General features: G+C 49.2%; 5 protein-coding genes across 5 annotated transcripts; 2 read left to right on the plus strand and 3 right to left on the minus strand.

Moving 5' to 3' along the window:
* Window positions 1–1,399: 1,399 nt before the first annotated feature.
* Window positions 1,400–3,786, minus strand: FTJAE_2668 (nasopharyngeal carcinoma susceptibility LZ16; the record flags this gene model as incomplete). The annotated part of the gene is made up of 5 exons (XM_037348885.1): window positions 1,400–3,079; window positions 3,130–3,228; window positions 3,293–3,410; window positions 3,462–3,556; window positions 3,622–3,786. The coding sequence occupies 5 exons, from the start codon at window positions 3,784–3,786 to the stop codon at window positions 1,400–1,402; spliced, it is 2,157 nt and encodes a 718-aa protein (XP_037210231.1).
* Window positions 3,787–4,357: 571 nt separating this feature from the next.
* FTJAE_2669 (voltage gated Ca2+ channel) lies at window positions 4,358–10,933 on the plus strand (the record flags this gene model as incomplete). Its single annotated transcript, XM_037348886.1, has 5 exons — window positions 4,358–5,941; window positions 5,994–8,372; window positions 8,427–10,192; window positions 10,254–10,343; window positions 10,399–10,933. The coding sequence occupies 5 exons, from the start codon at window positions 4,358–4,360 to the stop codon at window positions 10,931–10,933; spliced, it is 6,354 nt and encodes a 2,117-aa protein (XP_037210232.1).
* Window positions 10,934–11,919: 986 nt separating this feature from the next.
* FTJAE_2670 (calcium channel subunit cch1) lies at window positions 11,920–12,177 on the plus strand (the record flags this gene model as incomplete). Its single annotated transcript, XM_037348888.1, has 1 exon — window positions 11,920–12,177. One exon carries the CDS (start codon window positions 11,920–11,922, stop codon window positions 12,175–12,177), a length of 258 nt encoding a protein of 85 aa, XP_037210233.1.
* Window positions 12,178–12,924: 747 nt separating this feature from the next.
* FTJAE_2671 (uncharacterized protein) lies at window positions 12,925–13,530 on the minus strand (the record flags this gene model as incomplete). Its single annotated transcript, XM_037348889.1, has 2 exons — window positions 12,925–13,317; window positions 13,468–13,530. The coding sequence occupies 2 exons, from the start codon at window positions 13,528–13,530 to the stop codon at window positions 12,925–12,927; spliced, it is 456 nt and encodes a 151-aa protein (XP_037210234.1).
* Window positions 13,531–14,385: 855 nt separating this feature from the next.
* Window positions 14,386–15,574, minus strand: FTJAE_2672 (ATP phosphoribosyltransferase; the record flags this gene model as incomplete). The annotated part of the gene is made up of 4 exons (XM_037348890.1): window positions 14,386–14,756; window positions 14,823–15,377; window positions 15,430–15,464; window positions 15,558–15,574. The coding sequence occupies 4 exons, from the start codon at window positions 15,572–15,574 to the stop codon at window positions 14,386–14,388; spliced, it is 978 nt and encodes a 325-aa protein (XP_037210235.1).
* Window positions 15,575–17,904: the final 2,330 nt, after the last annotated feature.

The following is a 17,904-nucleotide window of genomic DNA, read 5'->3' on the forward strand; positions in this document are numbered from 1 at the left end:
AGGTAGAGCACTCAGCAAGGGCGTCTTTGTCGGATTTCTTTGAGCCGCCACGAGTGGTTTTGTATGCGCTTGGGACATTCTGATACCAGAGATATGTCTACAACGCCAGGACCATACCCACAAATAGACAAGCAACTACCTGATGCTCTGAAGCTCAAAGGAACCGGAGCAGACGACTGTCCTGTTGGGAAACAGACCGCAATGCGGACCGTTACCAGAGTGGTAGACCTCTCCAAGCTGCATTTACATGTGTCGTTGGCCGGTATCCTCCACTCTCCGCCACCCACACTGTACACGGACCAACATGGTGAAGCACAGTAGAATAGAAGCCCTGAGCTTAAGAGATGGGGCCGCTTGGCGTCCAGCCGCAATCCATTCAATAGAAACAAAATGCCATACTTTTGATTGTGCTTCCCTGCGCCGCCTTATTCGCATGCCGCTAGTCCAGCCACGGCGCATTCCTTTGACGTGCGCATCCGGCCCTTCTGGGTGTCATCAACCATCCCAACTTGAGACGTTGTTGACTTTCTTTTGTTTGGTGAATCGATCTTGATCTATTATCCGTCATATTCTCTTACTTATAACCAAAGGTGTCTCGCAATCCTGCTACTCCAACAGCTCCTGTCCACCACTGTCTTGCTTTGCTTCCATTAGCAGTCTTGCCCTGCCATGCCCTACCAGGCTTGTTAATGTGGAGTGCTGTAGCATGTTTGCTTCAAGTGCCGGATAACTGGGACCAAGCGGTCACACGCAGTTGTGCTGGCAGCGTCTGTTTGATGTGTCGCGGTAGCCGAACAACCAACCAACCAAATAATCCATAATTGCCCAGCCTGATCTAACACTGTACCAGCCTGGCCTGTTGGTTCTGTTTTGGCAGATCAGCTCTGCCTTTAAGACTATTTCGTCCTGGCGTCAAAAAGAGAAACATGCTTCTATTCGAAGCTTTGGCCATTTGTTCCTGACCACCATTTTCATCACGCCGGGCAATGTTGACAGACACCCTATTTTCGGCATAGGTTCGGCCATTCGCGTCTCGCGTTGCTGCAGTGCCTCAGATCACAAATTTTGTTGGTCGACCACTTGCCTAGTTTAATCTGGGGACGATTATAGAGTCCTTACAGATGGGGGAAAGTGTGATTCAACCTGCCTGTGCCATCATCTCATTCAAGGCCCCATGACAGGCAATTGTTCTGAATAGCTCTATCCCTCTCCAATGAGAGAAAAGGACTCAGCGTCTTCTCGTTAATACCATCATGGTATTGGTTGTGTTTGTATTTCTGTTGGAGATGGCTTAGGGATAAGTTTCATGTCATGCCTGAACATGGTTTAGAGAACTTCCTAACACAGCCGTGGCGTTGACCAGGGCACATGCCTTATTAAATCCCCGTGTTTGGAGCGTTCATCGGTTTTCAAACGGTCTTGGTGGCTCCGATGGTTTGATTGGCGGAGTCAAAATCTGATGTTGAGGAGAGGGTGATAGTGCAACCGGAGGAAGTATTGGAGTAGCAGCCTTGTATCTATTCGAGCTGGCAGAGTCGATGGGGCGAGGTGGTGAATGCTTGGTCGGGGAGAGCCCAGCAATAGAAGGTATAGTTCCGTTCTGCTCGTGAGCAGCTCGATATATCTCACGGCTGATCTGAGGTGTGCTCAACGCAGACTCAGCTGTTTTATCACCTTGGAAGCTGTCGATACCTTTCGAAGGACTAGGTGTCCGGAAGGACGTCATCGGCGTGGTCATAGACGTACTGCGTGATGGACTGCCCTGGATGCTGGCATCTAGCTTGACAGGTGCCGGGATCACCGGTGTCTCTTTGGGTGTGCCAAGCACCTCCTGACTCACCTCTGAGCGGGCGTCCATCATGTTCATTGGGAAACCAACGCCATTGACATTAGTACCAGGGGTGGAAGCCAATGGAGTTAAGCCATGCTCAACGTTGCCGTTGGATGGGTCATGGTCTCCATACCCTGTCCCGTTGACCTTTCGATCCTGCCCACTGAACGATAGCCCTAAGTGACTTGAAGAGCCAGATCGATCTGGTCGAATGCCGGAGTTAGGTGGACGATTGAGCTTCAGCTTGATAGTTGGTCTGGGGCGTTTGGCTTCTTGCTCGCGCCGAATACAAGAAGCACAGATGTAGTGGAATTCCGGCTGGTCAGCTGCTGCTTCGCTCAGCCCAACACATTGACTATGTTGCCAGACATTGCATCTCTCACAAGCTACGCTGTGAGCTCCATCGTCAACTTGGCCATAGAGACCACAAGTGCAGTCGAAAATCCAATCTTCTTCCTCATCCTCGAGCTCCTTCAGAGCTTGCTTGTTTTTCTCAATCTCAACTTGAAGGCGGCGTTCAGATACTCGTGCGCTTTTACTTGATAAGTTCTTGCTGTCTTCGGAGAGTTGTGCCAGTTCTTCCTCATGTTGGACGCGTCGTGCCTCGCGTTCTCGTAGCCGTTGTTCACGAGACACCAGTCTTTTATCGCGCTCCTCTTCCATTTTAATTTGCGCCATTTCTTCTCGTCGTTTGGTTGCTTCTTCTTCCTTTCGGTGTCGTTCTTCCTCTCGAATCTGCTCCTCCTGCCTCTGTTGTTCAACCCTCCCAGCAATTCGGCTCGATCGTTTCGCATTTGCCATTTTGGCAGCGTTCGCTAGTTCTCGCTCTCGCTGTAACTCTCTGCGCTGCCGAGATTGTTCTTGTTTTTCGAGGATAGGAACGAGATGTTTTTCTAGCTGATTGCGCAGGATTTTCTCATTCTCGTCACGGGTTTTCCGAAAACCATTCACAACAGATCGTACATCATCAAGAGTGACGGCGAGACATTCCCATGTCATTCCATCCAGGCCATCATCTTCGAGAGGTGTATCTTCTTTGATATCTTGGTCCGTTTCGATCGCTTCTTCTTCTGCATTCAAAGTTGTGCGTCGTCTTTTGCTCGAGCGTCTACTTCCATACGATGCTCTGGTTTTCTTCGCTTTGGTGGGTTTCTTGATCATCGGAGGTTCTGTAAGCCGATACACTCGGTTATCGTCCAGCACGAAGTAAGTTCGGTCATCTGCATCCCAACCGTATGGTTCTATTCGCTGGAATTCTGTTAGTGGCTAAGCCCCATCTCGTTGAGGTGTGAACTTACCCAACTTGTTTGCTCGCTATCCTTTTGCTCTTCCATCTTATCCCGAATGCGCTCAGGATGGATCATGACCCATTGAGTCAGTTGTTGCATGACCTTGATCTACCCAAGCGGTGTATATTAGCTTCGGATCACTGACCGCCCTCGTGATTTCTACGTAGCTTACCTTGGTAAAAATGTCGAAATCGTTGAATTTGAGGGGTGTTTCACCAGAACCGAAGGGATTGTAGTTCGGCGATCTCTTCGTGAATTGTTTTCGTGCCTGGTCATCGAAAATGTCATGCCTTCGAATCACGATTAGCAAAAACTGCATCTACCAATTCCTGGAAACGTACGTTAAACCACGATGCGACGAAACTAGTTTGAGGAGGGCAAGGGCAATGTCCGCCAAGATACTGGAGTTCGGCTTGAGGCATTCTGTCTCAATTTCCTATGGTATGTGTTAGTTTGTGCGCCTGTCCATTACTGAAGTACTGGGTTATTATGTGGCCATACCTCAACATCGATAGCTTCGTCGATTTTCGCAGCCTTGCCGAATATGTATATCCACTGGCAAAGGTTCGCAAACTGCCACATATTACGGATGCGATGCTGTAATGAGTATTCTTTCTCACCATCACCGCCATCGATGGCTGCAAGCGAGCGCTTGCGAGACGGCATGGTTGAAGAAAAGTTGATGATGTCGATGTCAGGATGCCAGCCAGTCGCGTCACAATTGTCAGAAGCGTGTTTAAGGCGTTTCTAAGGTAGGTCGCGAAAAGCTGGGACGAGCTGTGGCGCAGTCAGCCACAAGCATATGCCACTACGGATAGCAGTATGACTTTTCGACGTCCTGCTAAGGTACCCTTGCTCCTGGGAATTCAGCTTACGACCGGGCTCCGTTTCCAGGGGATGAAACTCTCCACACTGTAGCAGAAACCTTGTTCTATAAAAAGCACACGGCATTTTTGCACTTTGCCAAAGAAGCTGCTGCGTGTACAGTGCGTAAGTGGGAGCTTACTGTCACATCCAGCCGTCCTACGCGTATCTTAGGACTCCTGATTAGGATGTAGCGAACTGGCTACCTCTTCGCTTCTACGAACACCTCTGCGCAATACTTAGTTCACGCTCTCTTGACTTATTTTATTTTTCATGAAGCGTTAACGATGCTTCATTTTGGTAGTAGTACCAACAATCACCATTCTCCATGACATTGGACCGCATTGGTGGTCATTAGTCCTTTCGTTGGTCCATGTCCTCACACGCTTGGGATCAAGATGGGCGCCCAGCGCGGCGCCTATCCATCCCGCTTCAGAATTTAGATGGATCGCATCTCGATAATCAACAGACGCAAGCTGGTCTGTCACGGCAAGAGCCGAGCATTTCTCCGCCCAACGTTCCTCAAATGTCTGCCAACCTTCCTGGTATCTCAACATACTGGGACCAACCCTACGATCGTTTCGACGACGATGTTAGCCCAGGGTCACCAATAGATCCAATGGCTCTACAGGCTGCGCTCCCTCCGGGTCTGGATCACCATCAGCCAAGTCCTCCAATGCCTTCTACACCGGTTCGTACATACGACCCGCCTGCTCCCTACGTCGAAGATGCGCCGAGTACCGATTACGCCGAGTCCGATCGAGTCCCCTTGACAGCTGGAGTTGAGCCTATCTCTGGTTCTTTATCTGCTAGTAATTTGGATGATCGAAATCGAGACAGTTTTCAAACGGTCTCAAGCCTGGAAAACAGCCCCTCGCGCGGTCGCAATACGAGAAGCCTCGGCGAAGATTTGAGAGCAAGCTATGGGTCAACTCGAAATCGCAACTTTGGCGCTTCTCTTAACCCTAACGAATATCGGAGGTCAAGGTCGCCTTCTACATCAGGCGCTTTGTCCCGTGCTGGTTCGATCGTGCGAGCAATGTCACAGAGAGTTGTCAACATTAGCGGAGAAACAGAAGTCATTGATCATCGTGCATCGAGGCATCGCTCCCGCTCACCTAGTAGACATGATCAAGATAGGAATCGGGATACGATGAATTCGATGTTTGCCGATACTTCGTATCAACCACAGTTGGTTCGTTCGTCAAGCGAAAAATCTACAGAACCACGTTTTAATGTGACCGAAGCTGAGCCAGATATGCCGAGGCCCCCTTTACCAAATCCTCTCAAAGGAAAGTCTCTGGGAATCTTCTCGCCGGACAACCCTTTGAGACTACGACTCTACGACCTCCTGGTCAACCCATATACGGAGCCATTCTTGCTTCTTTTGATAGTCTTGCAGGCTATTCTTCTCGCGGTTGAGGCAGCTCCGAATGTATTTGAGAATGGACGCCCAGAAAGATGGGGACAGCATCCTATTGATTGGGCTATGCTTGCCCTTTTCATTATCTTCACTTTGGAGATTATCTCGCGTATTATTGTGTCAGGCTTCGTGTTGAACGCAGCAGAGTACAGTACCATTGACCGTAAACGGGGAATTCGAGCCGCAATAGCAGACCAGTATCGTGCTGTTTTCCAACCTGAGCGGATTAAATCCGTAAAGAAGAAGTCGCAATATCGACCTGAACCGTCAGCAATCTCAAGATCTTTTACAACGTTTATGCAAGGCCAGCAAGCATTGCCAAGGACTCTGGAAGAGCACCAAAGGTTTCAGCTTGCTCGGCGAGCATTTCTACGCCATTCCTTCAATCGTTTCGATTTTGTTGCCGTTGTCTCGTATTGGATCACTTTCTGTTTAAGCATTTCTGGCCTCGAAACTAAACACGATCTTTATGCATTTCGAATGCTGAGTTGCTTACGAATTCTGAGATTGCTTGCTCTGACGAACGGTACCGCGGTAAAGTTATCATGATACCTGAACATATCAACACACGCTTACGTATTCTTAGATTATTCTCAGGAGTTTAAAGAAAGCAACACCTTTACTCGTTCGAGTTGCATTTCTCCTCACATTCTTCTGGCTTCTGTTTGCAATTATAGGGGTACAGAGTTTCAAAGCTAGTTTGAGTCGGCAGTGCGTGTGGCTTGACCCCCTTGATCCTACGGACCTTGATGCTTCCTACACAAATGAGGAAGCTTTTTGTGGTGGTTACTTGAACAACCAAACGGGCGAAACCATGCCTTGGCTCAAGTTCAACAATTCAGAGTCCTTGACGGACCTTATGAACGGAACCAACGAAGGGAAGGGGTTCCTGTGTCCTCGAGGTTCAATTTGTCTTCAGCAGTCCAACCCACATAACGGCACGGTCAATTTTGACAACATTTTCAACTCCCTGGAACTTGTGTTTGTCATCATGAGCGCAAACACCTTCTCCGATCTTATGTACATGACCATGAGCTCGGATTATGTCCAGGCGGCTCTCTTTTTCGGTGCAGGCATCATGATCATGATGCTGTGGTTGACGAACTTGTTGATTGCTGTCATTACCTCATCCTTCCAGGTCATTCGTGAAGAGAGTAAAGCCAGTGCATTCACTGTCAGCCAGGAATCGCCGGTGCAAGCTCGATCCGATGAGAGAATTCGCCGAACATCTTCTTTACAACGCATGTTCTATAAAACCCGCGCAGTGTGGATTCTGATCATCACTTTTGGGTTGCTATGCCAGGCATGCCGCAGTGCAACCATGTCAGCAAGACGAGAGCGTTTCATCAACACTGCAGAGATCATCGTTACCATTCTTCTCGATATCGAGATGATCTTCCGAATTGCAACTGATTGGAATTACTTCCACAAAAGTTGGCGTAACCTCTTCGACCTCGGCCTTGCGATTATCACTTCCATCATATTAATCCCCCCTATTCGCTATACCAGAGCGTATTGGTGGTTGACGGTGTTCCAAATCCTGAGAGTTTATCGTATTGTGTTAGCAATACCAGTGACAAGGGAACTTATTCTTCTCGTTTTGGGCAATGCGGCTGGTATCGGAAACCTGATGTTCTTTGTGTTTCTGATGACATTTTTGGTAGCGATTTTTGCTGCCCAGTTGTTCAGAGGCGAAATTCCCGTGTATGAAGATGGCGAGCTCAATCGTATCTCATTCTACACCATTTACAACTCCTTCTTGGGCATGTACCAAGTTCTGACAAGTGAGAACTGGACAGATATTCTTTATACTGTCACCTCCTACACTAGGCACAAGAATACCTCGTGGATAGGGGCTATTCTACTTATTGGCTGGTTCATTGTGGCTTTCTTCATTCTCATCAACATGTTCATTGCTGTAATCCAGGAGAACTTTGATGTATCCGAGGACGAGAAACGGCTTCAACAAGTCAAGGCTTTTCTTCAAAGGCGAGACCTTGGAGCTTCATCTAGCAACCTGGCCCTTTCTACAATCTTCGGTCTGTCCAAACATCGCAAAAATAAGGATCCTCTCGATTACGGGCCAGCAACAGTCGAGATGCTTCTCAAGGACGCCGTGGTCCGCGAATTTCTGGATGATCAAATGAATCCCAAACCCGAGGAGGACCGGCTGCACCATGCCCCTATTAGAAGCGCAACTACACTGTTGGGTGGTGAGATCAAACCTGGCCGTCTCTCTGCGATGTGGGGAAGGGTTAAAGGGTGGTTTAGCGACAAAGAGCCCAACCCCTTTTATTCCAGCTTGCGGTTTGACGGCGCGAACGATACTTCGGATCCTCGACAAATGGCTGAACAGGCGATGTCTGCCACTATGACTCGGAAGAGGGCTCAGCGAGAGTATCTTGCGAAGTACCCAAATTACAATACCTCCTTGTACATCTTTTCACCAAACAACAGCTTGCGCCGGCTTTGTCAGCGGGTCGTTGGTCCTTCTCGGGGCATTGAGCGTATTGATGGTGTAGTGCCTGATACCCTCCTTTGGTACTCTTTCACGATATTCATTTACGCAGCAATCGTGGCTATGGTCGTCCTTGCATGTGTTACCACTCCTCTTTATCAGAAGGAGTATCAAGAACAGCATCAGTTCAGTATTAGGAATTGGTACATCTGGACAGACATGGCTTTTGCGATTGTGTTTACTGTCGAAGCTGCGATCAAGATCATTGCGGACGGGCTCCTGTGGACCCCAAATGCATACTTGCGAAGTTCCTGGGGATTCATGGACTCAGTCGTTTTGGTCACTCTGTGGATCAATGTTGTTACGCTCCTCATCAATGACGGCGCTATTTCCAGAGCAATAGGCGCATTCAAGGCGCTTCGTGCACTTCGACTGCTGAATGTTAGCAACAGCGCTAGAAATACCTTTCACGATCTCATTATCGTTGGTTGGTGGAAAATCCTAGGCGTGAGTTGCCATTCCCTTACCTGTAGCCGTGTTCTTCGCTAATTGCTTCCCCAGGCCGCGTTTGTCTCGATGTCTCTGCTCATCCCGTTTGCCATTTATGGTCTCAACCTATTCAACGGCTTGCTTCTGTCATGTAACGATGGTGGTGACGGAATTAATACCATGGATAATTGCTATGGCGAGTTCGAGAGCACACCGTTCAGCGACGATTGGCCAATGCTTGCTCCGCGTGTTGCAGCGAACCCCTTCTTCAGCTTCGACGATTTTGGGGCATCTTTGTTTATTCTTTTCCAGATCGTTAGTCAAGAGGGATGGACAGACGTCTCTTTTGCCGTTCAAGCCATTACCGGCCGCATGAAGCAGCCCCAAGACCTAGCGTCAGAGGGCAATGCCATTTTCCTTGTCGTATTCAATCTGTTGGCCACCGTCTTCGTACTCACACTCTTTATTTCTGTCTTCATGCGGAATTATACCGAACAGACTGGCGTCGCTTACTTGACGGCGGAACAACGGTCATGGCTCGAATTACGAAAGATTCTGAGGCAAATTTCACCTTCAAAGAGCTCTTACGACGATTCTGAGAAGAGTTGGAAGAAATGGTGCCACAAGAGAGCTATCGAAAAGAAGGGTAAATGGTACCAGACAATTACCGTTGTTCTAGTACTGCATTTGATCGTGCTTGTCTCGGAATTCGCTAGTGAGCCATGGTGGTGGACGCGATATCGCGACTTTGTTTTTTTCGCCTTCATCGTGGCATACACGGCTAACATTGCAATTCGTATCATTGGCTTGGGTTGGGTACGTTTCCGACGAAGCTCGTGGGATCTCTACTCTCTGTTCATTGTCTTCGGGGCATTTGTTTCAACTCTCGCGTTACTCATATCAGACACTGAGATTGAAACCTATGTTCAGCTACATAAGGTGTTCTTGGTCGCCATTGTACTCCTCCTCATTCCCCGCAACGACGCACTGGACCAGCTGTTCAAAACGGCCGCTGCTAGTCTGACAGTTATTGGTAACTTGCTTGCCACCTGGCTGGTATTCTTCCTGGTCTTCGCCATTGCTATGACTCAAGCTTTTAGTTTGACACGATTCGGCGAAGAGACTGCGGAAAACATAAATTTCCGAACCGTGCCCAAAGCTCTGATTTTGCTATTCAGAATGAGTCTAGGTGAAGGATGGAATGCCGTCATGGAAGATTATGCCAGCATAGAGCCGCCACTTTGCGTTGACGAGCCTAGATTCTTCGACAGTGACTGTGGTAGCGAATCATGGGCCAGAATCCTGTTCATCGCATGGAACATCGTCAGTATGTATATCTTTGTAAACCTGTTTGTATCACTCATCTACGAGAGCTTCAGTTACGTGTTTCAACGCTCGAGTGGCATGGCTGTTGTTGATCGCGATGAGATTCGACGGTTCAAAGAAGCTTGGCGAAGCGTTGACCCAGCAGGCACTGGGTATATCACGAAGGCAGCTTTCCCGCGTCTTCTTGGCGAACTCTCAGGTGTCTTCCAGATGCGCATTTATGACCCAGAGGACAGCGTCCACTCTATTTTGGAAGATATAAGGGATGATGTGAAACTCACACATCACTCGTCCATCGCGACAACCAGCGGATTCAGTGGTATTGACCTGAACAAACTCAATGCACGGCTGAGGAGGATTGACGTGGAGAAGGTGCGCCACCAGCGTCGGCGCTTTAACATTTTTTACGAGGAGGTCTTGGTGTCCGCAGATCCCGACAGGGGCATCTCTTTCACGAGTGTTTTGATGATTCTTGCTCACTATAACATCATCAGTGATAACAAGAGTCTGAAGTAAGCTATCCCACCCGCCGCACATCTGTACACCAAGGCTGACAAAAACAAAAACACAAAGACTCGAAGAGTTCCTAAGGCGTCGAGCTCGTCTCCAGCGAGTAGACGACCAAGTCCGACGTGGCGTGGTCTTGGGCTTCTTCGACACATTGTAAGCTATCTATAGCCGGACCCAGGAAAAGAAAAATTGCTCACCATCAACACAGATATTATTCAAGACAATTCAAGAAACATATGCTACGAAAGCACTCGGCCCGCATGACGGCAGTGCCACAGCTGAACATTCCAGAGATTCTTGTTGAGAACGATCTGAGTGACGATGAAACAGGTGGAGCAGGGCCGAGATCTCCCCTCTCACCAGCCTCGCGCCCCTCGAGTGTTGACGCAGGCGAGCCACGAAACTGGCTGGGATCTGTGGATTTGTCGTTGCACGACACATCGTGGAGTCATCCTCTCAGCTTCCCCAGAGCCGCGCCTCCGTCACCCACAACACCCGCGCAACCATCAGCCTTTAGCTTTGAGATCGAGGAGGATGATCCACATGAGCAGCAGCAACAATCGACGACGCAAACAAGACCATCAGCGCCCTCGGGCCGCGAGAGTAATCATTTGGACCCCGTTAGCCCTGTGCAAGTCCGTGGAATGCTTGACGACTCGGTTTGGGGCGAGAGTATTCGCCGCAACGCCACCGTTCGACAAACACATAATAGGGGCTCACAAGGGTATGATGGTTTTCACTGAGGGGCAAACGGTTGGAGGAGTTGAAGCTGCGGTTTACAGGGAACTTGTGAGGAGGAGGGAAGTCGTCCAATTTTGATGGTGAAACAATGCGATCATGCACATCCATCAATGGAGGAGGTTGTATTCAGGAAAAAGAACTCATGGCATAATTCAAAACTGAGCACGGCGTTCCAGGGCAATCAACACATGAGCGAAAGGGAAAAGGAAAGGGGGTCAAAGCTACCCCCGGTATCTAGTTTTGGTCGAAAGATTTAAAATAGACACATATTGTTCATGCACAGTACGTTAGGGTAACAGGACGGCATCTGTGTAGCCCAGTGCGGTGATACGTATGAGCAAGGTTGTGTGAGACTGGAGACCTGACGCTTGTCTGATCAACGCATGCCTGCGACAAAACACCCTTGCTTCGTAATCCTGGTGACGTTCCAACTCAAAGTAAATTGATGGACAATGCGACTGTTTCAGCCGCTAGTTGTGACGTTGAAACAATCCGTGCGCCCACATTCCGAGCCCCTGACATATTCTGATGCAAGGACTGTGGTTCTCTTTTCTACACTGCCACTTTCTTTTCTGGGTCTCTTGTCCGTCGTCGAGAGTGAATTGATAGATAAAGGTAAAGGTGGTGCCTCTTGCTTCTGCTCCTTTTGCTTGCTTTGTCTATCTTTGTGCTACCCAAAGAACCATCCCTCGCTCGTTTCTTGTTGACGAGACCAAGACCAAGAGTCTGATAGAAACACTTGACAGGCTGTGCCTCTCTTTTCTACCTCTTGAACTCGTTCGCTCATTGAAAACCCTCATTTATCATACGACAACTGCTGGACAAGTTGCTCGTTAGCTCTTTCGCCTCAACGACCATCACGATTATTTGCATGAACGCCACGCCTATTACACCGGTACCATATTCCGCTATTGCGCGATAAACACATTCACTCTTGGCTCTTCTCAAAGACTCTCATCCAATGGCTCATACTTCCCGCTTCGAAACCATGACTTCTCGCTTCTCACCGTCTCGTCTGCGTAACTCTCTGCGTCGCAGCTCATCAGCCTCCACGTCCACTCAGGCTTCCTACTCATCAGTCAGCACGACATGCTCGTCCCCTGTCATTGCCATCAACAGCATCATCTCGAGACAGCCTTCTCTATTGAATCTAGAGGCTGAGCGCAAGAGCTTCGGCAGTGAGTTGAGTCTGCTTGAGCCCAGGCCCATTGTCTACTGGGGCAGTGTGGAGGAGCGCATCGGTTAATGTCTTTATACGCATGAGATGTTGCTTTATGGTTTACGCGTTGGAAATTACAATTTATAGGGATTTAATGTGGTGTTAGGCTTGCCTTTTGGATCTCTGGCAGGCCAAACGGCGTTTGTGTGACTTGCATGGTTATTCTTCAATTCTTGACCGAGCGACGATTCGGTATGGCATCAAATATGAATGACGTTGCCAAATTTCAGATTCAGTTTCAAATTAAACACAATCAAACTTTTAGTCCTCCATTGCTGTCTGAGACCTCCAAAGAAAAACAATCCATTATCATGATCATTACTTTTCATACAGTGTCATATCCTCGGGCACGATATCAAGCAGGGGTTCGAAACGCCTGTCACGGCCCACAAACACTCCTGAAATGCTCGTGTAAAGAATAACAGTGACATTGATGCCACTTTCGATCAACGCTTGAAGACCAATGCATGATTAGCCCATGCCTGAAGAACCCGTGAGATCTTTCCACGAGACGACGGTGCAAATGGTGCTCTCAATGTGAGACAACAATGATCGCCGATGAAATCATCAAGCGATAATGCCTTTTCGTCGTAGAAGGCAAAACAAGAACCCAGATCGATAGAGACGCATGCCAGTTGGAGGGAAACTCGTACGGCGACGGTGTTAAGGGCCTTGTCTTGAATCAACAGTTAATACCACCCCGCGAAACAGAGAGGGTCTCTAGATCTTGGCGGAGCTTCATGTATCATCCGGCTCCTCTCCGCCCTGTCATATTCACGGACCCGTAGGCGGGATGGTATGATTCGTGATATGAGGCTCGACAAGAGAAGCGACACTGTAATATAGACGACTCGTCAAGAACCATGCAGCACTAGTAGCCAGAGCCAATGCCACAGCCATGAAGATCAGCATGGTAGACCGCATCTGAAACGCTTCTTCTGCTTCCATCTTCATGAGCTTCTTCTGCTTGCTGTGATAGTGCCAGCGACCATGGGCATCATGATCCCTATGGCCAATGTGTTGGTATGGCTGGAGGAACCATCGGGGCACCCATTTCGCTTGCCAGTTACCGGTACCGTAGAAGTTGTTGCGGCCAGCGGTATGACGAAAGTCGACCAAGAGGAGTGAGAAGAGGAAGACAGTTATGTTGACAGGCGTCATGATGAGCTAAAAGACCTTTGTCAGTGTTATTGTGACGAGCAGAGAATATGACATTGTTCGTTGATATCAAGAGACTTTGAAACAAAGAGAAGAGAAGACGCTTTCCGTCCTCTTTGGCAACAACCACACACAATGTCTGAACGAGGAGTGACCTACGGAATAGAGAGCAGAGGGCTGGTTGTTGCCAGCATTCTCAGGCTGGGGACTAAATTTGGCCATGATGGGAGATATGAATATGGTGCTGTAGGTATTGTAACGAGTGTCGAGCAGATGTTGACGGTGGATGTGGATGTGAGTTCAAGTTCATAAACAAACACATGTCCCAAACACTTCGTTTCTAAGGTAAGGTAGGTTCGTTGTTGGTATTTGATTCAAGGGCCCGCCTGATCAAGTGAATCAGACAAGAGCTTATGAATTGGTTGTGTGGCTCACTTACGTAGCCGCCCTAGTGAGGTCATCGCGTGGAGGCTGCTAGCTAACTTGTTAATGGATGCCCGCAGGATTCCTTCCCGAAGCTCCCGATCATCAACATCAATACAATTCCTGTAATTGCTGCTGGAAAGCTCTACATTGGATCGAGAAAAAGACCTTTTCCCGTCAGTTCGAAACCCGACAAATGAGCTTTTCGTGCGTCTCACATACCTATACCATTACCATCTGAGCCATGCAAAATATATTGTCCAATCTCTAGCAGAATCATCTTCAGTCCTTCTGCCAAGCCACCATCTCAAATCATCCAGCCTCATCGTGATACAACGTACCAAGTATATGCGGCGTCGATCATTCCCGCCCAATGGAAGCTCCAAATCCAGGTACCGATAGGATCCGGCCAGGCACAATTTCCGGATCGTCGCCACAAGGTGGGAAATGGTTACTCAAGTTTCAATAGGGATATCTCATTACAACAGAGGTGACATAGCGCTTACAAGCAGCCCAACCATTACAACCCCTCTCTTTTAGCCTGATACCCAGCCAGCCATTGATTTTCCAGAGCGCCGTTTGCCCATGAATCCCACGCCCCCCGGTGCCTATGCATATCAACGCCTTCTTGCCTGACCCATCATATGTCCTCTTTCAGCGCGCATTGTGAATGTCGAGGACAAGGATGTCCTGAGCGCCAATTAGGGTCAAATCGTCCATAACCAGAGCAATCTTCTTCTTCTCGACCATGGAGCTGACTGCAACCCAGCCCTCCTCGTCCAGAGTGGTAACTGTCGCTGAGCGCTTCCCAGGAGTAACCTTGGTAGCCTCAGCCAGACGGCTTCGCTCGACATTGTATTGGCACAGGACGTAGCTCTTGGCGGTGATAACACCACGGATACGCGAGGTGATGAGGTCGATGAGCTCAGGGTTTGATGGCGATTTTGACTTGATGAGCACAGCGGTAGAGTCGACAACAGTGTCAATGGCCTTGAGCCCAGCAGCTCGCATGGTCTCTCCAGATTCTAGACGTTGATCGTTAGTTACGGTCCGTCACAGTCGGTGAAGCAGGCTTCGAGTATTCCACATACCGACAAGGTCGACAATGCCCTCAGCAACGCCAAGAGCACATGCTGCCTCGACACTTCCACTCAACTCAACAATCTTGGTGCGCATCTTGCGAGGCGAAAGCTCTCCCTGTGCACTATCACCCTGCTCAAGCTTCAGGAAATAGTCGGCAGCCAGGTTGACGAAGCTCGTCCCAATCGTCTTCCCAATGAGATCCTCGGGGGTCTTATACTGGCCCTTCTCGGGAACCTGGACCTGAAGCTTGCAGCTGCCGAAGCCCAGTTCCATAACCATATCAGAGCCAGCAACCTTATCGTCGGATGACGACAGGTCAACAGAGCTACGTCGCAAGTGATTATAGGCACGGACTGAGGCATCATGTTCCTGAACTTGGTCCCATCCGGTGATACCGAGGTCGCAACGGCCCTCGCCAACGAACGTTGGAATGTCGGCGGCGGGGAGGAAAATCAGGGCAATGGGGAGATTCTTGACGAGAGCGATATCGAGACGGTTCTCACGACGGAATTGGACGTCGGCGCCCTCGAGGAGGTTCAGTGTGGCAGCATTGAGACGGCCCTCTGTGATGAATGAGCATAAGAATGTCGATTGGGAGGATATGAGACGACTCACTCTTGGGCACAGCAAAAAGCAGACGGCCTTCGAGACTGGAGGGGATTTTGAATCAGCGACCACATAGTGAAGGTGGGATATTGAAAGACGATTTCGACAGTGCTGAGGTAACAACGGGGCGGACCAACCTGTTGACGAGATCCATGGCTGGCTACAGAAGTGCTACAATGCAATGCTTCTTCCCTTGGACTAGATAGGTAGTTTGAATTAGGTAAATCACACAGCAAGGTAAGGCAGTCGGGGAATTTATTATTGTCTGTGGTGACTGCTAATGACTCCGACTGCGGGGCTTCAGGACGATGGCGGGGCTTCATGTATTTGACGGTGGCACCAGCATGCATCAATTTCATACGCTGGGGCAATGTGATTGGGGCTCTGATCAGGTACCACATAACCAAATCAACACTGACATAGACCGACCATCGGGGGAAAGATGTTGACAGGCCCACCAATTAGGAGACACGCAGATAACACGGTGCTGAAGATAGAGTCATACATCCAATAGAGGTGGATGGATGTTTTCTGAAGTCCATATGAAATATTAAGCATTTCAAGTTACGAATTGAGGCCTGTATTTTGAGAATATGCTGAAACAACGTGTACCCAAAAATGTATTTATTGTTTTGGAGGTATAGACTTCTGATTGAATTCGCCAATCATTCTTTATTCTGTTGGTACCCACAATGCCTTTCTGTAATCACTCCCAATTGAGTTCTTGTAAACATGTTGTCGTTACAATTGCCCAACATAATAAAATGTGTTGTGCACTGAATTCGTACCATGTATCATGCGGTTGGGATTCCTACCGAAGTTAGACCGGATTGGCAGCAACCAGACGAACAATAGGTGGCCGAGCTGTCATCAGGCGAGACACAATGAATTGTAAGGACGTTGAACAAAGCCTTTAACCAAGACATTGCGGGTTCGAGGGCAAGGAATCGATCAAGGTAGTCTCTCCATCAGGTAGAAACCGCAACACAAGTATTTATCACACGGGGATGCAGCCATGTCATTCAGCGAGCAATGTGGCTGGCCGGGGTACTGACCGAAACAACATTCTCCGAGCAACTTGAATAGAAGATGGTGTGCTCGCTCAGCATGTGTTACTTACCGTCTGTGAGTGTGGTATCATGTGGCTTGCGTTCGTTGATATGCACGTTTCTTTTCCTCGCCTTCGCGGATGTTTGCCCGTCCATTCACCTTGTGCTACACTCCCTTGGAGGTGTGCTACCTAGGTCCTTTTTCCTGTCTTGTTTCCTTTTTCCGTCTCTTTGCTGACGCCTACTTGATGAACCCCGATGGCCCAGTCCTTGTCGAGTCTCACTCAAGGTCTCAGTCAAGGTCTCAACCGCAACAAAGTCTTTGTCCAGTTCAGCCCAGCTCACTCAGCCCAGTCCAGTCCAGTCCAGTCCAGTCCAGAGCTGAGGAATCACAGATCTTGGCTCCCCTCGCTCGCTAAGCTGCCTCAGCTACCGGGTTGGTTCGGTCCAAGCCCTCTATGACATTTCTGTCTAATTCTCGGGGACGCCTAGATATGCTATGCCATACCTTAACCACTGCGTCGGGATAGAACTGAAATCATCGTGGAGATCAGAGTTTATGAGCTTGAGACCATTACGGCAATAAGTCCTGGGATAACGAAGCCTGAGCCAGGGAATCGAAACCCTTTTAGCGCTCCCGGCCCGCGCCACTTGGGAGCTAAACCTCCAGCTCCACCTCAAACTCTCCATCAATTTACGCTTTACCTTCAGCCGGGCTTCTGGGTTCTCCACCTGCCGCCGCCCGCGAGACGTCGACGACATCCCATACCTTGTGCCTCCAGCGCTTAAGCAGCTAAGGTACCTAACTGACTTTGTCTTGCCTTGTCTTGCCTTGCTTTGCTCTGCTCTGCTCTNNNNTCTCTTCGCTCTTTGGCTCAGGACGAACTCCAAGGGGATTTCGACGCAACGCAACGCAGCAATTGTCGGAGCATATGCTCTTATAGCTCGCCCTGTCCGCACAGATTCTCCTCTTCGCTTCGTCCTCCACAGACCATCCATCCTCGGCGGATACCTACCTCCCCAACCTTTTTATTCCTTATTATATTATATTTAAACGCAGACTTACACTCGGCACCAATTCTCGATAACCTTATCATCGATCGCAAAACGCAATGAATTCTGCCTATCACCCGCCCGACATGTCGCAGCGAATCCCTGGCCCTGCCTATTCTTCCAGCGCACCACCACCACCACCAGTTCATACCTACCAACAACACCAGCATCCTCCTCCGCCTCTACCGCCCCCGAGTCAACATCACCACTCGTCCCATCCTCCTCTGCCTCCTCCGCCGTCAGCTCCACATCCTCACCACCAACATCCGCCGCCGCCGCCGCCTTCCCACTCGCTATCTTCACATCAACACCATGGCCAGCCACCCCACCACCAGCCTCAACTCCCACCATATGCCCCAGCTCCATATCAACAGCCTCAGCC

Source organism: Fusarium tjaetaba (assembly GCF_013396195.1).
Source record: "Fusarium tjaetaba strain NRRL 66243 chromosome Unknown NRRL66243_c0000054, whole genome shotgun sequence".
Lineage (NCBI taxonomy): Eukaryota > Fungi > Ascomycota > Sordariomycetes > Hypocreales > Nectriaceae > Fusarium > Fusarium tjaetaba.